The 21,795-nt window shown below is 36.8% G+C and overlaps 2 protein-coding genes across 2 annotated transcripts; one reads left to right on the forward strand and one right to left on the reverse strand.

The window, feature by feature from the left end:
• The first annotated feature begins 7,538 nt into the window (after positions 1-7,538).
• Positions 7,539-8,174, forward strand: LOC128191321 (uncharacterized). The gene has a single exon (XM_052863397.1). It carries the CDS (start codon positions 7,539-7,541, stop codon positions 8,172-8,174), a length of 636 nt encoding a protein of 211 aa, XP_052719357.1.
• Positions 8,175-10,277: 2,103 nt separating this feature from the next.
• Positions 10,278-20,380, reverse strand: LOC128156498 (sushi domain-containing protein 2-like). The gene is made up of 18 exons (XM_052818669.1): positions 20,243-20,380; positions 18,723-18,841; positions 18,236-18,619; positions 17,933-18,040; positions 16,243-16,402; positions 15,819-16,088; positions 15,532-15,707; positions 14,875-15,041; positions 14,430-14,720; positions 14,046-14,320; positions 13,605-13,739; positions 13,341-13,514; positions 13,088-13,224; positions 12,693-12,819; positions 12,304-12,525; positions 11,973-12,164; positions 11,558-11,687; positions 10,278-11,076 (listed from the first exon to the last, which is right to left on the reverse strand). The coding sequence occupies exons 1-18, from the start codon at positions 20,310-20,312 to the stop codon at positions 11,010-11,012; spliced, it is 3,204 nt and encodes a 1,067-aa protein (XP_052674629.1). The 5' UTR covers positions 20,313-20,380; the 3' UTR covers positions 10,278-11,009.
• Positions 20,381-21,795: the final 1,415 nt, after the last annotated feature.

A 21,795-nucleotide genomic window follows, 5' to 3' on the forward strand; every position in this document is an offset into this window, starting at 1 on the left:
AATCATAAACAACTTTGTGCTCAAACTACGTTCATCCACTAATATGAAAAATGTCTAGATTATCTGTTTTGAAACATCCCATCTACCGCTCCAGGTTTCATTACACATCTAAAAATAGAAAGTCTACGGGAATTTTGCATTGTATCAGCCATTAATAAGCCCGGATGATAACGTTGAAAAATTGCACGAGGCATCCCGAGTACTTCGGAATGTAGAAAAGATGTAAACATTTCCCATTATAAATCTCCGTAAGAAAATTTTTTTCGTTCCTGTGAACTTATATGAGTGAAAAATGATAATATATAAATAGTGCCTGTTTGGGAGGGTAACAGTTGAAATTGACACCCCGAGAAAACCATTGTCAACCGACAGGAAGCGGAGGTTGACAATGGTTTTCGAGGGGTGTCAATTTCAACTGTTATCCTCCCAAACAGGCACTATTTATTTTGTTATACTGAATGCCTTAATTTTTAAGAAAAATTTACTGCTTTTATATAGGAATAACGTGAACTACAGCGAACCGTACGCGCATAATTTTCGGGCATGTAACATTTCTTAATGTTACCCGTTGCTAAGTGCGTTGCTAACGCTGAGGGTAATAGAACGGATTATGAACTGCGTCTTAACCAATCAGATTTCAGTATTTAACATGAAAGTATAACAATAATTATTGTTTAATGAAGATATCTTGGAAGTGACTCCAAAATCCCCGTAGACTTTCTATTTTGGGATGTGTATTGAAACCCGAAGAGGGGGCGTCTCAAAACAGATAATCTGGACATTTCTCATATTAGTTAATGAACGTAGTTTGAGCACAAAGGTATTTATCATTATCGAAATATCAAGCGAAAAGTGGTAGAAGCAAAAACTCGGGACAGAGTTTTAGGTCAATTTGTGTTTTTGTTGCCTTGGTTTGTTAACCAGAGAAATATTGCTGAAAACACCAAATTTAATGATAAGTTATGGGGTATTATACTAAACATCAAAACCAATGTTTTTGATAAATAGTTCATTGGGCACTGTAAATTGTTTTAAAACGTAATAAAGTAACATTGAATGGTGGTTCTTTGGCAGTAATTTGTGGGGAGAGGGACATTTGTGCATTCAAGTTTGTCCGGTGGTTGTCTCCTTTAAGTGACTCCATATTACTGCATGTTGACAAAATTTTGAAAGCTTAATGTTTTTTTTTTTTAATTTTCCTTAAAGAAATTCAGTTAGCGTGACAAAACAACAAATCAAGTCCATCATATTTCATAGAAAACTTTTAATTTGTGCTTAACGAACTTTCACGACTCGAAGTATGCATCGCGATAAATAAAGATATTTTAATTTTCAACGTTTCTGTCTATATTTTGCTGCTGATAATAATTCGCAAAAGTGAAAAACACACACACAAAAATAGTTGTAACGGTGAAAGATTGGGCGTTCGGTAACTTCAAAGGGATGTAACTAAGGAGACTAGAGTGGACTCTCCCAGAATGCTGGTTACCCCTTTGACGGGTGGAACGACCCAATCTTATATAAGGACGCGCTGAGAGTTTCTCAGGGAGAATTGATCTAGCAGCTGAAGTGAAAGGACGCCTGAACGCAAAGCTGTAGAAGAAGAAGCGAGAGAGAAAGAAAGAGCAAGGGTCGAAGTAAGTAGCGCCAGTGGTTAGAGAAGTCGAGAGGAATTGTGTTGGGGTACCAGGAGAAGTAATCCTGAATAAGGGTGAAATAACCTGGTACTCCACGAACACAATAGGAACTCTGACAAGTAACACGGTGCAGGGTGCCCGGCTCTAGGACACGTACACACACCTCGCCTTACATTGATTATTTTGTTTTAAATCCAATCATTCATACTCAGGCAGAGTAAAGGAAAATTATTAATATATTTAATACCCTATTCCCTTGAAAAGAACTCAGTAGGTAACACGTTACATTTTGGTGGCAGCCGGTCAAGGGATAGGGTAAATTTGATTGTTTGATTTTTGATAAATTAATCATTGTGTTTGAAATTTTTGTTTTTGTGTGTGGTTAACGTATTTGTGTGACTTGGTGTAGCTGGTGACTGAGTGCAGTTGGTAACAGAGTATAGTTTTGGCACCGTGTATTGGTACCGAGTGAAGTAAAGTTACCAGGTCGCATTGAAATTCACCGTGTTCTGTGCACTAGGATACTGTGTGCAAAATAATGGGTACTGTGTTCTGTGCACCGGGCTACTGCGTACAGATTTAAAGGTACTGAGTGCTAAAAGTATTTTAGAGAGCAGTTCCCGTGAACAAGGTACAAGGAACCGTGATCAGTTTGAGACAATAGGTGAATTAGTACACATTTAAAGATGGATGTTGAGCAGGAGTTGTTAGCAGATCTTGAGAAGATTGATGCGGAGAGACAAAGATTGAAAGAAAAGTTGCAGATGATGATGCATAAGCAATCTCCTGCTAAGGTAACTAAGTCATCTATGGTGAGTGATTTGAGTTGTACAGATGCAGGTGCACAACGACCGCAAGATGATACCATGGCTGAGTTGAACAGACGATATTTGCATGGAAGTCCAAGTTATGAATTATATGGACCAGATGAAAAGGGTGCACGTCCAAAAGTTCGAGCAAATGATCTATGTGAAGATATGTCTACACTGCGGTTTACGGAGGGAGATAAGGAATTCTACCAAAGGACTTCAACACCTGGTGTCCATTTCTCGTCGCCAGAAACCAGAAGCACGTCTACACCGACAAGCGTTACTTGGAGCTTGGCTAAGGACAGTTACACAATGCCTAGTATACCAAGGGCTTGGGGTCCTAATGTCACACCTATGAAAAATGAAATGATTGATAATCAGCAGTTTGGAAAAACTGTGATGAAGCCAGCTACTTTCGATGGCACTGGTTCGTGGATAGATTATAGAGCGCATTTTGAGGCATGCGGTAACATAAACATGTGGAATGACAAACAAAAGGGTCTTTACCTTGCTGCATCTCTGCGAGGACAAGCTCAAACGGTGTTGGGGAATATGCGTCAAGACAATGCATGCGCTTATAGGAACCTTTGTGAAGCGTTAGAGGCAAGGTTCGCCCCAGCAAACCAAACAGAATTGTACAGGGCTAGGTTAAGAGAGAAGCGCCAAAAATCAACTGAAACATTGCCTGAACTAGGTGAGAGCATAAGACGTCTGACACATTTAGCTTACCCTAGTGCACCATGTGAGGTCACAGAAATGATAGCCAAGGATCAATTCGTTGATGCGCTCACTGATTTTGACATGAGGTTAAGAATTCAACAGTCAAGACCTAAGTCGCTAAATGAGGCTATACGGCTCGCCGTAGAGATAGAGGCATTTTGTAGGGCTGAGCGACAAAGACGCGACCTAAGCTACGCAAGGGGAGCCTCTGGAGAAAGACAAGATACACAAGAAACTAATGTCAGAGGTGAGTTCAAAGAACTGAGAGATGAACTAAGAGCATCTCTTCGAGAACTTGAGCTCAAGATAGCGGCTTTAACAGATAGCAATTCAAACACGACAACTACAAACATGATGAACCCTGGGAGTCAACAGAGTAATGACAGTTTCCCTTACAAGTGCCATAACTGTGGTACAAGAGGACACAGAGCACGAGATTGTTTAGTCAAGAAAAAGGCAGTAAGTAAGCAAAGTATGTCTCAGGGACAGAGGAGAACACCAGGCCAACCGATTGAGCAAATGGAAAAGCCATTGAAAAATCAGAGCTCTAAACCAAGTACAAGCTCACTTACCCAGACTCGAATTGACATTCAGTCAGGTTTATTTGTAAAAGCAAGAGTAAACGGTATACCCTGTAACCTTTTAGTTGACACGGGTGCTACTTTGACAATTATGTCTTATAAAGTGTATGAGAACCTTACAAAACCTGAAGAAGATGAACTCACTCCAGTTACCCAGAGCATAATCCTTGCTGATGGAGCCCTGTTACAAACAAAAGGAAAATGTGATTTTCTCATCAGTATTGGTAACTCTGAATTTGAAGTTACGACTGTTGTAGCTGATATCAGTGCTGATGGCATATTAGGTTTGGATTTCTTGAAACAGAATAAGTGTTTAGTAGACGTGGCCTCAGCAAAGATGTATGTTGAAGGGACAGAATATGAACTACAGATAAAGGGACACTTAGGGTGTTTTAGAGTTAGCTTGAAGGAAACTATATGCATACCTCCTAGAAGTGAGATGGTATGTCAAGGTCACTTACTACTGCCATCCGACACGGAGTACCGGGGGCCGTTGGTAATCGAAGCAAGTGAGAAGTTTCAGAAATTGGGAAAGGCTTTGGTAGCAAGATCTTTAACAAATGCAGGAAAAGAGGTTTTGCTGAGATTAATGAACGTATCTTGTAACCCCCAAACCGTGTACAAGAACACTGTCGTAGGCAGTACATCACCAGTAGTCAATATCATAGAAAACAAAGAGCAGAGTAATGACTTGCACGCTGAAAACATTCAAAGCGATACAGATGTCATCCCCGATTACTTGAAGGATCTATGCTTCGAAACTTCACATGAACTTGACCCAAGTCAGATGAAGAAAGCAGGGGATCTTCTCATTAAGTTTCAACATATATTTTCAAGGACAAAGGATGACTTTGGTAGAACGTCGATGGCAAAGCATAAAATTAACACGGAAAATGCAAAACCTACCAAACAACCTCCTCGAAGACTACCTCATCACGCAGCAGATTTCGTAGACAAAGAGGTTGAGAACATGATTGATAAAGGGATAGTAGAACGTTCGTGCAGTCCTTGGGCAGCAGGTGTCGTACTGGTGGAAAAGAAAGATGGGACAAAGAGATTTTGTGTAGATTACCGGTCTCTTAACAGCAAAACGGTAAAGGATGCCTACCCTTTACCAAGAATTGATGACTCCTTGGACCGTCTACAAGGTGCAACCTGGTTTTGTACGCTCGACTTGCACTCTGGATATTGGCAAGTCGAGATGGAAGAGAGTGATAAACCAAAAACAGCGTTCGTTACTAGAAATGGCCTTTATCAGTTTACAGTAATGCCGTTTGGACTTTGTAATAGCCCGGCAACGTTTGAAAGGCTCATGGAAACGATGCTAGCTGGTCTTAATTATAAAATATGCTTGGTGTATATCGACGATATAATTGTGTTCGGGCACACATTTGAGGAAACTCTTGATAATTTGGAACAAGTATTTGGCAAGTTAGAGAATGCTGGCTTAAAGTTAAAAGCCAAGAAATGTTCCTTATTCAAGAAGGAAGTGCTGTTTCTTGGTTACAAGGTGTCTGGTAAAGGAATACATACCGATCCACAGAAAGTATCGATTATATCCAAATGGCCTGTGCCGATGAATGCCAGTGAAGTAAGATCCTTTGTAGGAATATGTAGCTACTACAGAAGGTTTATTAAGGGATTCTCATCAATTGCTAAGTCTCTTTTCAAATTGACAGAAAAAGGGAGAGAGTTTAAATGGTCAAACGAATGCCAGGCTGCATTTGAAGAATTAAAGCGTTGTTTGACCAATGCCCCAATACTATGTCACCCTGACTTTTCGCTACCATTTGTTGTTGATACAGATGCAAGCCAGTCAGGACTAGGAGCTGTATTGTCACAGGAGATAGACGGGAAACTACGGGTGATAGCGTACGCAAGTAGAACACTATCGAAATCGGAGCGCCGGTACTGTGTCACCCGCAAAGAGCTTTTAGCTGTCGTTTTTGCATTTAAACATTTTCGTCACTATTTATATGGGCACAAGGTAGTTGTTCGTACTGACCACAGTGCTCTTAAGTGGCTTTTAAATTTCAAGGATCCACAGGGCCAAGTAGCCAGGTGGATAGAGCTCCTTGATACTTACGACATGGAAATAAGGCACCGGCCCGGTGCTAGACACGGTAATGCAGATAGCCTTAGCAGATATCCGTGCCGCCAGTGTGGACTGACAGACGATGCAGAAACAGATAGTTGCGCTGAAGTAGCAGCATCAGCAAGTGTTGTGAATAAAGCCACAACAGATGTTGATCCTGATTCTAAGAATCTAAATAGTTTGCAAGATGAAGACAGAGACCTATCTAAAATCAAGAGCTGGGTCAGTGATAATAAGCGTCCAGAATTTTCTGACATAAAGCACGAAAGTAAGGTGATTAAGTCCCTTTGGTCACAGTGGGTAAACTTGGAAATTAAAGACGGTGTACTTTGCAGGAAATGGGCTAGTGACAAAAAGGTTTATCACCAGGTCATCGTACCTCTGTCAGAGAGAAGAGAAATTCTCGAGCAGTGTCATGATGCAAGAACATCTGGACATCTAGGTGTTAGTAAAACACTAGAAAGGGTAAGAAACCGTTTCTATTGGACAGGTCTGCAAAGTGATGTTAGAAGCTATGTTACAGGATGCCCTCAATGCCGAAAAAGGAAGAATCGTTCAGCAGGGAAATCTTTCATGCAACTTGATCCAACAGGATCCCCTCTTGAACGTATAGCCACTGATATAATGGGTCCATTGCCAGAAACTGAAAGAGGCAACAAATACATTCTGGTAGTTGCCGACTATTTCACGAAGTGGACCGAAGCATACCCTTTAAAGAACATGGAAGCTCAAACAATAACAGAGGTGTTAGTGGAGCAGTTTCTTACCAAACTAGGGGTACCAGAGGTCATACATAGCGATCAAGGCAGACAATATGAAAGTAGAATGTTCAAGGATATGTGTGAATTGCTTGGGATACGAAAAACAAGGACAACTGCTTTCCATCCCAAATCAGACGGGATGGTCGAGAGGTTTAATAAAACCTTGGCAACCATGTTGACAGCTTATGTTTCGGATCATCAAACTGACTGGGACAAGCACCTGCCATATGTACTTATGGCGTACCGTTCATCTGTACATGAAAGTACAGGGTACACACCTAACATGCTCATGTTGGGCAGAGAAGTAGCGACTCCTTTAGACATCATGTACAGTATTTCTAAAGAAAATGAGCAACAGAGTGTTCATGAATATGTGTGGAAGTTACGTAAAATCATGGAAGAAGCGCATCAGTTTACTCGTCAGTTTACCGGACAGGCTATGTTACGACAGAAGAAATACCATGACAGAAATGTCACCCAAAAACGTTTTGATGTTGGTGACAAAGTGTTGGTATTTATTCCTCAAAGAACTGTCGGAAAATCCCCGAAATTAATGAGTTTTTGGTATGGTCCGTATGTAGTGGTTCAAAAACATACAGATTTGACCTACAAGGTTCAAAAAGAAGGTGATAGGAAAACGATGGTGGTGCATATAGATAGACTCAGACCCTATGGGTCACAAAAATTAGGTTTAGAAACAGGGAGTGAGAATGAACATGGAGATAAGAACGAAGTTCTGAGTGATGTTGAAGTGGATGATGTTGTTAATGGGGATGAAGCAGAGTACTTGCCCAACACAGATCTGAATGAAATTGAGCTTGAATATACAAATCGACGGCAACGCAAGAGGCCAAAATGGCACTCTGATTATGAGTTTGATTATAATGTGTAACATAAGTGTTTGAATATTTGTTTTGTTTATTTTAGATCTCAGAATGCCGTTGACAAAGCTTACTCCAAGGAAGCCAGGTTTCCTATGTTCTATTTGCCTTCTTCGACTACCCTCGCATGATCAGTGGCGAGAACATCTTATCACGTGTGCGACAGAAGACTTAAGGAAGCGGCGATTTGAATGCAGTCAGTGTGACAAAGCCTTTGCCAAATCTTCACTTCTCGTTCGACACCAGAAAAGAATCCACTGTTCGAAAGACACGGTAAACGCACCAGAGACATCCAGTAGTTTTATGAATGCTGTCGTCACAGAGTCAGATGATGAACAAGAATGGCTTGAAGACCCTGGTGACCTTATCTATGAGCCTAACCTTGAATCCGGCAGGACCATTCGCAAGAAGACGTCTCCTTCACTGCCTGGAGTCAAACGCAAGGCACCCGAGCAAACACCAGACAAAGAAACGCCTACCTCATCAAGTGTGAGTGCAGAGACAACTGGACATCAAGAGGCGCCCTTGATTCCATTCCATTGTCTCTGCTGCAAGACACAAACTACAACAAATGACGCTAGCACACAGACAGATGGGAGCAGTCACCAAAGAACAGTGCGAGTTATCAGAAGATATCAGAAAGACGGAGAAAGTGTTGAGAGATTCGAGGAGGACATTTGGAACGCATGAGCCTGTGTTGAAGAATGTGATGTGACGAGGAAACATTGTTTTATAATGATGGTTTATATTGTTAGTGCTCTTGTTTGTTTTGATAAATTTGTTATCTATGGGGAAGGAAAGATATTCCTGTTTAAAGTCACTTGATTTTACCCCATTGTTATTTTCGTATTAAAATCAATCACTTTTAACTAAAAAAAAAAATTGTTAATAAAGAGAAAAATTCTTTGTACTCTAATCATTGGACATGCGAGACGCATGTATATCGAGGCGTGGGTAGTGTAACGGTGAAAGATTGGGCGTTCGGTAACTTCAAAGGGATGTAACTAAGGAGACTAGAGTGGACTCTCCCAGAATGCTGGTTACCCCTTTGACGGGTGGAACGACCCAATCTTATATAAGGACGCGCTGAGAGTTTCTCAGGGAGAATTGATCTAGCAGCTGAAGTGAAAGGACGCCTGAACGCAAAGCTGTAGAAGAAGAAGCGAGAGAGAAAGAAAGAGCAAGGGTCGAAGTAAGTAGCGCCAGTGGTTAGAGAAGTCGAGAGGAATTGTGTTGGGGTACCAGGAGAAGTAATCCTGAATAAGGGTGAAATAACCTGGTACTCCACGAACACAATAGGAACTCTGACAAGTAACACGGTGCAGGGTGCCCGGCTCTAGGACACGTACACACACCTCGCCTTACATTGATTATTTTGTTTTAAATCCAATCATTCATACTCAGGCAGAGTAAAGGAAAATTATTAATATATTTAATACCCTATTCCCTTGAAAAGAACTCAGTAGGTAACACGTTACATAGTCAATAAAATTTGATCGACTTAAAAATTCCTAGGTTTATTTATGTCAATTGTCAAATGAAGACGACGATAATGATATTAGCTCATAAAGTTCTTGTATCATACTCTTTCGAAATTTTTAGATATGAAATGAAAATATTGCAAAACTCTTATATATTCCAAGAGTTTATTATACATTAAACAATGCACAAAAGGCCTACTTTTTTTGGACATCACATTAAAGATAACTACATTGTAGAATGAGCAATAAATATGAGGGCTGTTTGGAAATTATTGAGAAATTTACTGCCACTCCCTTGAGAAAAAGATAAATCACTGAACTTTCATCAAAAAGTAATTCGGGATACCACTTATTAATGTGAAAATTTTCCAGTCAATGATATCATTAAATCATTTCTGGTATGCTGACAAAATTGCTTATGTCCAGTGACCCGCGGCGGAGCAACCCCAAACTCATAAATGAAGCAACGTCATTTTAACGCGATTCCCTGCTCCTATGTTTTAAACGCCTTACAAACATATGAAAAACATTAATTATTGTTCATTTCTCATCTTTTTTTTCCCATTTTAAGATTTCAACATTTACAAATATTCTCCATTCTTGATTTTATTTGTGAAAAAATCGAGTTATTTCTACCAAAAAGTCAACTTTCTGTGAAACATCTATTACAGTCATTCTGTACATATTTAAGAACTGTTGACATCACTTTTGTGTAAATGTAGTAGATATTTAGTCCCTTTGTTTTAATTATAGTGAAACAATAAGTAAAAGTTCCGATAAAATGAAGCTTTTGACTCCTTTATATTGTATAGTTTTTTAAATTAAGCAATGTTTGGCCCATAAGGACGAATATCACAAATTTTTGCTTGGTAGTTTTTGAAAAGAAGACATTTTTCCTGTACATTTAACTTTGAAACCCTCTTGTGGCCATAATATTAGTCACGATTTGGGCTTTTTAAAAAGAAAATTATCAAAAATTGTCCCCTTTATATTTTTATGTTACTAATTGAACCCGACTTGGGGCCTTAGTATTGGTCCGGGGGTCGCAGTTTTAACAATTTTGAATCTTCACTATATATTCAAACTTTAATGTAAATATTGGCAAGTCTGGTGAAGTAGTTCTTAAAAAGAAGAACATTTCTTATTTTCACTGTTTCATAATTGTCTCCATTTATAAAGGAGTTTGTCCGTATTTTAAAAAAAAATTGAATTCCCTTCTCCTAAGGATATTTTGTACCAAGTTTGGTTAACACGCTAGGACGACGGACAATAGGTGATCAGAAAAGCTTTAAAATGAGTAAACGAGGCAACCTTATCAGTGAGTAGCTTTTATCATACATAGTCTTATAAGTAAACAGTTTAAGAAATAACTAGCAGTATATTAGTATTTTCTTTTGTATTTTGAATCGAGAAAACTATAAAAATTACAACACACAGACAGGAGAAACATACATATACACGGTTATTTATGAAACTCAATCTCTTGCAGAATATTAAGTGCTACAGACAAACAACTCCAATCAAACACCCATTAATGAAAATGGTACTTCATGTACATGATGCACAATCTTGTTCATAAAATAATTACACACAAATGCATCGCCTTTGAGACAAAATGCTTATTTTAAGAGACTGAATATTTCACAAATTCATACATAAACCACTCTTTTTATCCAATTTGCTAATAACTGATAGTTGTTGATTGCTATTTTCATAAGTATTTGCAAAAGTTTACAAAGATGATAGATACATGTATTTCTAAATTCTGTCCATAATGAATACAGGATTTCTAAACACGAAGGATGAGCAAAATGAAAAGGGTATAAATATGTATGCACAATATGACATCATCTCTCAATTCACAACACAATTGTCCAATGTTAGTATGATAAATAAAGAAATGTATATAAACTGGAATAAACTTCACATATCTTCCCGTCTTTTTGTCTGATAGCTAATTCTCCTGAGATAAATACGCCAAACTGTCTAAGCCGCACGATTGTTCTCTTTTATTATGCGCCGTTATTATGTCCTTGGAGGTAACTTAAAGCTTTGGTTCCCTTTGAGCTACCTTGCTGTATTGTTCAACGTCCTGCATGGTATCCTTTTTCCTGACAAAAAGCATAAACAGTTAAATAAAGTTGATCAGTCATTATAATAATAACATGTGTATAAACAATAAAAATTGCTTCGATGTGTTCACTATGATAGAAAAAAAATATACACATCTCAAAATGTATTTCAATTAAATTGCAAGGGTATACATGTATTTTATTTCAGTTCCAAGATCAATAAAAGCGTGCAACTGATGTCCCCGGCATTTTGAGACAAACATATCTAATTTTGCTGAATAATATCTAGATTTTTTATCATATTTTCACATTAACAAAAAATGGATTTGCCTTTGCCAACACTTATCCCCCCCCCCCCCCCCCCACACTTTTTTCTCTCTTCAACTGCACGCTTTTATTGACCTTGACTGTTTAGGCAAATTGGTACTCAACCCACATTAAGGAGAAACGAATACAAATGTATATATTTTCGTTGTCCTCAGTAGTGTAAAGGGTAATAATCTGTATTTAATTTACCAACCTCTCTCTACTTCTCATCGACCCGCTCCTCTTTTTCTTCAGAACTACGGCGACGACTATAGCAATAATCAGGATGACTGCAATGGCGACCACGATCCCAATGATCATTCCAATGTTAGCTTGCTCAATTTCTGAAGGAAAATAATTGAATATACTAAAGGAAAACAGAACCTTTTAGTTTTATAGTTTTACCACTACAAAAAATTGGCATGGAAAAATGAACAGACAGGAATATGATAGATTTAATAAAATCCATACAAACAAACAAACAAGTTACAAAATAAAAAAAAAACAATTAAAAAAATAAAACTTAAAAACACAAGAAACAAAATGAACATGAATGGAGAAAAAGTGACATATTATCTAATATATGTAATTGGTTGTTATCACAATGATGATGTTTATGATTGGTTTACCCCCGCATGATGCTGTCACCTCTGGTGACCAGGACTGGGTACTCAGGTCCTTGCCCGTGGCGACACAAGTATATTCCTTTGTTCCGGACAGTGTCCCCTTCCTACATCCGGTCAAGGTGACCTTGTTACCCAAACTATAGTTATAGTTGCTTTTGATACTCATGGGGACATCTATGAGGCCACAGGACCGTTCTGGAACAACAAAATATCTCAAAATTCATTATCTATTAAATAAATACTTTGCAGTACATGCACGTGTGATTACACAGTATAACACTTAAAATTCATTACAAAAGCACTTAATAAGCAACAAAACTGCGTCTTCATATACCAGCTTGTCTATTTTCCTGCAGTCTTTGGTGATGAGCAGACATTCGCAAGGTGTCAATAGCTACGGTCATATTCATTGTTGTCCAGTAGTCATGGTTACAAGCTGCGTCGCCATTACACTGAGAGTTTGGCTGATTATGATCGAAACACATGGTTGTCTTATTGGTGGCATACACAGGGAAGGGGACGATGGTGGACGTATCTTTGTTTTTAGTGATAGCCCCTGAATTAAAACAGAGTTACATTCAATGGAATAGGCAACGTACTCTCATGTTCAAATTCATGCATAACTTAACATGCTTAACATGTCTGGTTAACACCTCAGCAGTTTTAGACGTTAAAGTGTTTGAAATAAGTGCTGCCGCAACTGCTGCATAATATTATTCTTACATGAAAATACAAACTGGCTGTAGATGGTTTGAGGGTTCCTGTTTAGCAGCGGGTAGTTAGAGCCCCGGGGTGTCAGGTCGTCGTCCGAATTATTATTCCAGTTGCCGAGTAAACCGTTACTTACAAACTAAAACCAGTAATTACAAAGATGTGATGAGAGCATGTGTGCAACACAATGTAGTAAAGTTCTTCAATTTATCGTGCTATTTTGTTATACGAAATCTTGGTGCACAGCGAGGTGTAATATTCACGATAATTTAGAAACATAACTAAATAATAATGTTGAATTCCTTTCTGGTAATAATTAATTGAGTTAATTTGCAATACTTTATGCACTCATCATACCAATATAGCATTTAAAATAATATTGTTTGACTGAACTTTGTCATATCTACCTTTGGGGGAATCATAACAAGTAGGCATAACCTCTGGTCCTTTTCCGCCACTTGAATGCCCACCCCACTGTTTGTGACAACTGTCACGTTACTTTCCATGGTGTTTGAAGGGTCATCACTATTTATAAGTACCGCATCTATATACAGAGTTAAAAGGACGATAAACATCTCAAAACCACAACGATACCGCTTTTAAATTCATATTTTCATATAGAAGTCAGTGTATCATTAATGTAAAAGAAAGAATAAAAACCCGTGAAATCTCTCCTCCGTAGTGGCCCATTATCAAAAAACTGGTATTCTCCATTTACAAGTACATCTAGAACACGTTTCGATCGATCTGCGTTTGGACCTTTCATCTTAACCTCGATGACGTCATTTCCGGCTCGGATACCAACATCAGTTAATATTGTGGAATTGTAGTTAGCTAAATAACCAATTGTATTATGTCACATGGGTATTATAAAAGTAATAAAATATAGTGAAACGAAGTTTGGCACTAAATAGAAATACTTACGGCTAAACGGAGACTTCTGGAATCGGCCTTCAATTGTTAGCATAGTTGACTGAAGTAAAATGAAGTCTCCCTCTCCACAGACATAGTACCACGTGTTATCGAACATTCGCACGTTTCCTTGACCGTACACCATGGCTATAAATGTTGGCATTTAAAAAAAAAAATTATCATTGTAAAGCATGTGAAATTATATGATATAAAAAATAAAAACATGTAAAGTATTTCTAAGACTCTGCCTTTAACCTAAATATTTTGTCCTAATCTAGTGCATTGTGATACAAAAGAAAAGTCATGATTAAATAGATCTATAAAGACATATTAACCTGCATTTATTGTTGCATCCGAATTGTCTCTACGTAATAAAAACCCACCCTTTCCTGCACTTAGAGCAACAAGCGAGTGTGATCTGATGAATACCAGTTTTACAACGTGTACGCCTACCTTGTTTGGGCGACCAGTACTCTGTACAGGATCTCGTGGGACGGAGAGACATGTATTTGTCGCAATCGTTTGTCAAGAGACAACAGTAGTAAAATGGCATAATGTCGTGAATTGAGTGAGACATGGCAGGCACCTTCGCCCGTGCGAGGTTTGGTGTGTTGTACGGTGCTGCGCCCCATAAATGACTTCGATCTGGAGTGCTTCCCTGGTAGGAGTCTCCGGAGTAAATGAGTGTTCCATCAGCTCTATAGCAACACTGGTTGCCTGCGCCATAACTGGAAGTTGAAAATGCAAAATTATATTTTCAGTAAAACTGGTGCTGTTAAATGCATTCATAGTAGACACTGGACATATTCCTTCTAGATGAATCGTAACTTCAATTACTTGTTTGGTCTCACTGATCGTACGCAGTGAACAGCGGTAAAGTGAAGAGCGCAATTGTCTGGGGTTCTACTGTCAAGATGACAGACTGGGTCCTTTTGCCACCTTCCGAAGTCAACAAGAGCCTGGTGCAGATTACAAGGGCATGCCGGGAGAGACCGTAGCCAGGACGTGTCCATCATGTCCTTTGCATACCAGGCTTGGCATTTGTTGGACGACCAAGATTGACCTTGCTTAGCTACCATTGCCTTGTTTATCAGCCATGCTAGAGGAGTTGGCCGACTTCTTAAGGTTCTAAAGAATATGAATATAATTTATCAAAATGAATCCACATATATAGAGGATGAAGCAGCATTTTTGTGAAGTAAATTACAAAGCAAGTTTACTAAGATATACATGTAGTAACCTAAAACACCAATAAGGAGAATACAAGGCTTGGAGATTTTACCGGTATTTGTTTGCCATTCTCGGGTCATCTAGTTTAACTTCTATAACACCAACTTCATAATTTTGACAATTTTCATCACAATTAACATCCTGCGGGTTGAACTGGAATCCTTGGACACTGTTAGGGATGGACTCTGTTTTCAAAGGTATTGTTAAGTCCCATGATTTCTGAAATCAACATGTAATATGTATCATTGGTACACGTATGACCAAATCACCTTTTTATGTAATCGACCAACAATACATTGCATTTTTCACGTTATATATAGAATATCAATCTGCGAAAGTTTATTATTTTGATTTGTTCATGTGAAATAATATTTGTATAACATAAAAAACACCTTATGAAATGAACATAATTGCTGTTTTAAATTTCAACATCAAAGATCGATTTGCTTGTGGTTTCAAATGTTCTGTTATAAAAGAGTGTAAACGTCATCCCGAGTTCTAAACTTCTACTTAGATATCGCAGAAATTCATTACAAGGAAGGCTTTCTCCCGGCAGTGCAAAGTCAGCGGAGACAGTGTGACAGATCATTTCATCTATTAATGTTTTTTTGGGGAACTTATATCGACAAACCTTAATTTCGATTCTTGTTTACATTCCGTACATATTCATGAAGTTGGTATAATCTGACGTATTGTTAATACAATTTACCCTGTCTTCTCTGTAGCCTCGAAGTGTGATTTTAACTTTAGCGTTTGAATGGTTGGATAGCACGCGAGAGTTCCACTGAAGACGTAATGACGAAGCTGATGTTTCGTTCCATCGAGAGCCAGGACCGCTGTCAACGAGTTGTACGTAATCTTCTGGTGGCAGCACATTAGGCATAACTGTTGGTAATAAAGGCGTTCACAGATGTACTTCATTTCCTAACGAATTGAGAACAGGTAATAAAACAAACTTTAAGTACGAGAGAAGCACCGAAAACACATAACACGTACCAATTGTAATCGTGGTGTTATATTCCATTTTACCGTCGTTTGCCTTCATGAAAACGGGCACTTGTCCCCGTTCTGTTAACATGGGTATCTCACAGCGAACCTTCATCATTGTATTCCCATAGTCTTCTGTGATACAGTTCTCGGATTTCTCTCTCTGGGAATTTCCGAAGACTAGAGAGTAAGACCTACCAGACAAGAAACAAGGACCGGTAACTTCCACAACTTTCCCACCTAGTAACCCAGCAAAATTAGGAACCGCCTCCAATATTCCTACAATATCAATTATAGTATATACAAATGGTTTATATCAAATGTCCATTGTTATTTATACTTGCATATCATTAAAGTAAACGACTACATAGCTCCGTTACAAGATGACTCAATGATTAATAGCATACTCAAATAAAGAACTGATTTGCATTACCATCGGGATTATTACATCCACCCGTAATGATCCGCTCCTCATTAATCTGGTAGATATACCGCCCAAGTCGGTCACTCGCCTGGTACTGGGTAATGTTGCGCACGCGCTGTAAGGCTATGGCGGAACTCCAACCACGTCCAAAGCCACCATTAAATCCGGCCTAAGACAGAAGCAAACTCATAAACCAATATTTTGTAAATAAAATTATATAATCTTAGGAAATTTATTCAACACTCGATGTAGTCTATTTCATTTTCCCAGCATTCATTGTATAGACTGTATAGATTACGTTTATTCAGAATGAAAACAATTCCAGTAATGTTAATGAAAATCCATCTACTCAGTATTTGTGTTATATACCTGTTATTGTAGTGTTGTTTTTCACTTTCAAAAAAGTAGGTCAATGACCAGGTCCTACTTTTTGAGTTTATGACCACTGAATATTTTTTGAAAATTGAAGAAAAAAAAATTCCTAAACATAATTCTTAAACATTTTTAACACTTCCATTGTGATTTTCTTAAATACAAACTGCCAAACATTTTTTTAAAAATGAAATTCATGTACAGCTTATTAATGGGAGTGACACTTAATAGATACAAAGCATCAAGTTTTCATTGACATTTTTAACAAATATTCCGGTCCGAATTTCCTCTATCAGTTTTCCAGTCCCAACCCAATTTGACAAAAAATTGAATGATGATAATAGTAAAATATTTATAGTATTAAACTAATTAAATTGACCTTATTCTATTGGCCTAAAATTTATATAAGGTCAATCATCAAAATTTTGAGATACGTTGCCCTTTATCTTTTTCAATCATTTTTCAATATTTTTTAATGTGTATCGTGAAAATGAGATTAAACCATCAGAAAATTTGCAAAATTATGTTGACTAACAAATAAAATCCTTTCTTTTAATTTTATAATACTAACAAAAATATTTCAGTGAAAAACAAAATCTGGAAAATTTAGTCCAAATTTCTTCTGATTTACTGAAAGACCAATTTACTTTGAGTCTAATTCCATAATACAGTAAAAGTATCAAATTGTTTGTCAATAATCATTCATTTCATTAATATGTTTTGTGTTTAGATCAATTTTACATATGGCATTTAACTTTTAAACAATCCAAATTTGAGCACTAAAACCCTGAGTAAAAGTAAACAACGTCCGTAAGCTAGCTGTTACATGTAGTACATCTATCAGGTTTTGTGAATTGCTAAATTGTTTAATCCACCTTCTGTATGTATTTGGTTTTATCAGTGTAAATGGAACTTTGTAATGTAGATTATCGTAAATTAATTCTTTAAATTAAAAATCTGTCATTACGGGTCGACACAGGCTGAGTATTCTAGCAAATCAAAGAGAGAAGAATTGCAGGTCTGTATACTGATTTTCTTTAACCCAAAATCGTTAAGCATCTTTGTGTCGATATATGAACGTAATATAAGGGTCTTATTTACTTACATGTATGTATCAACCATTTTGATATTAATATTAAATGTCAATAAGTCTTGTATGATTAAACTCGACCAAAGAAACGTGCGTCTCTACTTAAACTATAACATTTTGCTATTAAACATGTATTTGATCTAGTACACAGTATCACATCCATGTAATAATAGTTATTATTTGCGGTTTTGTTCACAAATAACATAAGTAACTTAAATTCAAAAGCTTGTTTCTCACCTGATAGTTTGAATCTCTGGGTGGCAACTGGATGTTCATCTCTTGATAGTTAAAAATTGCAAAGCTCTGCTTTCCATCAGTCGTAATGACGGCTTGGAATGTGTTGTCCTTGGAAAAAATTTATAAAATTATCGATAATTTAGTTTCAATGTAAAACAAAACATTTACAATTATATCAATGACAAAATACTTACAAAACAGACCTTAATTGTGCAAAAGTGCTATAACTGTAATTGAAATGCTTATACAGCTGTACGTGTTAAGATGAATTGCATGCACAATGCAAAAAAGAAGATCGTGTACCTGACACATTCTTCCCGGCTCGTCTGTACACTTTAAGATACCGGTGTTGTATTGGTCCGTAACCTTTTCCCACGTGACAACAAGAGCATAGGTAGGATCAAAACTGCTGACCCCTGGAATGGACGAACTAACATTTCTCCCAATTTCCCTCAGTTCCCGCTGGCCTCTAGGATTACCCTTCATGAGAACGTTGTAGAATATTTTTCCTTTGTACAAACTGTTCCCAGTCAAGGTAGATCCAAGGTCTGCGCCTCCATAATAAAATGGGGCAATAAAAGGGTAATCTTCGGCCGCATTGACATTCTTGGAATCCCGCTCTGTGAATTTCCGGCTGCTGACGTATCGTGCGTACTCAGAGAACGACACAAAGCCGTCCCTAGATATCTGTATGTTAAATTGCGTAACAATAAGTGAAAAATATAATCTCAAAATTAAGTCAAGGGGATTAGAGAGATATTAACGATTTTAAACATTAATGTTAACTTACATATAAAGTGTGATACTTTTGACCAAAATATGGAAAGTTCAGATCATCCGGAAGCTGGATTTTCGTAAGAGGAAAGTTTATTCTCACTTCGCTTGTTCCTTTGTTGAAGAGCACTTCACCTATAAAGTCAAGTTCTATATCTCACAAAATGCACTTTTTACAAATTGCAGAACCAAGTTTTAAGCGGTAAGCATAAAGCCGTATGCTTAGTTAATGCGCTACCTATGATGAACTAAAAGATTTAGAGTAGCTAAACCATTTACTAGATGTGTGTATATCACATTTTTAAACAACTTCTGGACTGATATATTTTCCAATTTTTAACATATATAGTGATTTTCTTTTTGATGATGCAAGCTTTTACTGAATTTTGATCTAGAGTTGCATGGACAATGAGACGACATATTTGATAACTAACTGGATAATTACTTTTAAAAAATAATAAATAAATGCAAATATTCCCAACAACTTGACAACAAGCATGCTAACCTCTTCCCGGTACTTTCAGTACTTTGATTTTAAGAATAAATTTTTATCGTTGCTTAATTCCACTTTCTACGTTGTTATTGATTGTGAGGAATGTTTAATGTTTATTTTCAAGAAATGAGTTTCACTTCCGCGGATTTTCTAGGTTATGAATTACGAGCATTAAGAGCTAACAATGTTTGAAAGTGAGATCATTTTCAAAGTGAACTTCGATTTAGAAAGACGCATTATTTTAAGAAGTGAAGATCGTTACTGTGTTTCCATACATAATCATGAAAGCATAAAACAAACCAAAGTCGTGACGTCATAAATATGACCTGACCCATTTTATAGAAAGTTAAGCACGTCAGTTATGTTCACATATGAAAAACTATTGTGCAAAATTAATGTAAGTACCGGTTTATAAAAATAATGCATCACAATCAATATAATCTGACCGAATGATACCAAACAAAATAACAAATATATATACTAGATCAACTTCAAACTAGAACAATAGCATATTAATTCGTTAATTTACTTATATAAACTTATCATTATTTATATGCCTAATAAAAAACTATTAATACAAATGCAGATTGTGCTTCATGAAATTTTGACCAATTAACTCTTTATATCTCTGTTAGAAGAGAAGATAGCAGAAGAGCATTGAACATCATTGAAAATAACCATGATAGGGCGTTAACTAGTCGTAAATCATAATCAAGGATATACATGTATAGAAAACAATTATAGCATATTCTTTGTGATAAATAAATCATTGGCACAGTCGTAGATAAATGAAATATTTGTTTTTCTTGTACACGTATAATATGAAATATTCATTTATTTGTTTGCTATAATAATGTTCATATGATAAGTGTGAAAAAGATTCTATAGTCATGAAAAAGAATAATTGTGACCATACCACTTTGTTGAGATGTGTGTATATAAATGCTAAGCGAATTACGAATAACTGATCAATGATTTAAAGATAATTCGTGAATGTCTTGAACAATATACAACAATTCAGCAAATAATTAACAAATACTCACCACTTATTGTCAGGAACAAGGAGCTTAATACAAAGAGTATTCCGGCCGGTTGCCGGTGAGAGGCCGCCATTTTGTATACCCCGCGCAAGGTCTAGCGTTATCTTGGCGGTAAACAGGCCCGTTATCATTCATTCTCGTGACGACCCCGGTATTTCCCGTTATCTGCGTTGGTTTCGATCATATTCCGAACATGAAGCACCCGCTCAGATTTATGGCGAATGAGTAACAGCAGAACTATTAATAACTATTACAGTACCGGAAAGTACATGTATGTATAAAAATAATGTTCTAGCAGGGAAGGGCGCCATGATATGTTGGTATTTGACAAACTTGAATTTTCATTATTACATATTATTTTGTATTGCATTCGAATAGCTATATCTTTACGCCTTATAACAAGGTGTGTCATCCGAGTTGTAAGTCATCGATCAGTCCAGACTGTTTGTTCTACGATAAGGTGATAGATTTAGGAGAGACTCCCCAAATCCCGCCAATTACTTCACTCTAACACAGTTTTATGGACTAACTTGTGTAAGGACCAAAGTAAAACACATGCTTTCATTTCTGTTAGTAAGGAGAGTGTTGACGTAGCATAGGGTTATGTTTTATTCAACTAAAGTGTTTTCCTTGTTTATTCCTAATGAGTATCTTAATCCAGGTGTCAAAGTGTACATTCAATAAATTCAATGCGATAACCGTCTTTATCTACATTTGCAAATATGTTTCTTTATCTTGTAATGATATATTTACATTTGCAAATGTTTCTTATTTGAACCTATAGAATAGAATATAGACTTCTGTGTGAACTTTTTTTATGACTTTACACTGATTACCGCACGTGCTTATCGCTTGGATTATTGTAAACTTAAAAACACGGTAATCTCAATAACCCTGAACGAATTGCCTTTTTTAAACGTAAATAAAAGTAATAAACAGCAATGTTAAAAAGTTTTTCGGGATATGAACTTCGTAAGTACGTGATCAATCTTCTGAGAAGCCCTTCGGGCATCACATCATTTGATCACATGACCAACCAAGTTCATATCCCGGTGACCTTTTTAACTTGCTGTTTTTTCTAAATAATTTTATCAGAATATAAGAACGATTGCATCAGGGGTTTTATAGGGAAGTATTACAGGTATTAAGTTTTTACATATACAGAGTAATTTGTATTTGCAGTATTTATTGCCTTATTGTGTTAAAGTTCTACTGGAATGACTGAAATGTTAAGCACGCACAAAAAACCCTGTTCGGACAAACCTATAAAAAGGTTAAACCTTTATTCGATTAAATATATATGATTTACACAAACAATAAGTAAATGAACATAATTATTTTTATTACATGTGTACAGTTTATTATTCATAATAGTAAAAAAAAACGTACATTGCATTTCATATAACATGGATAAAGAAAAGTTCATAATTATCATTTTTCTATGATAAAGTCCTTGATGGCTCCAATCAATTAATTAATTTAAATATAAAGGAGTACTACATCTCTACAAAAAAGTCATCAATTGTGTAAAAATAAAAGCATACATGAATAATTAT

This window comes from Crassostrea angulata, chromosome 7 (assembly GCF_025612915.1).
Source record: "Crassostrea angulata isolate pt1a10 chromosome 7, ASM2561291v2, whole genome shotgun sequence".
NCBI lineage: Eukaryota > Metazoa > Mollusca > Bivalvia > Ostreida > Ostreidae > Magallana > Magallana angulata.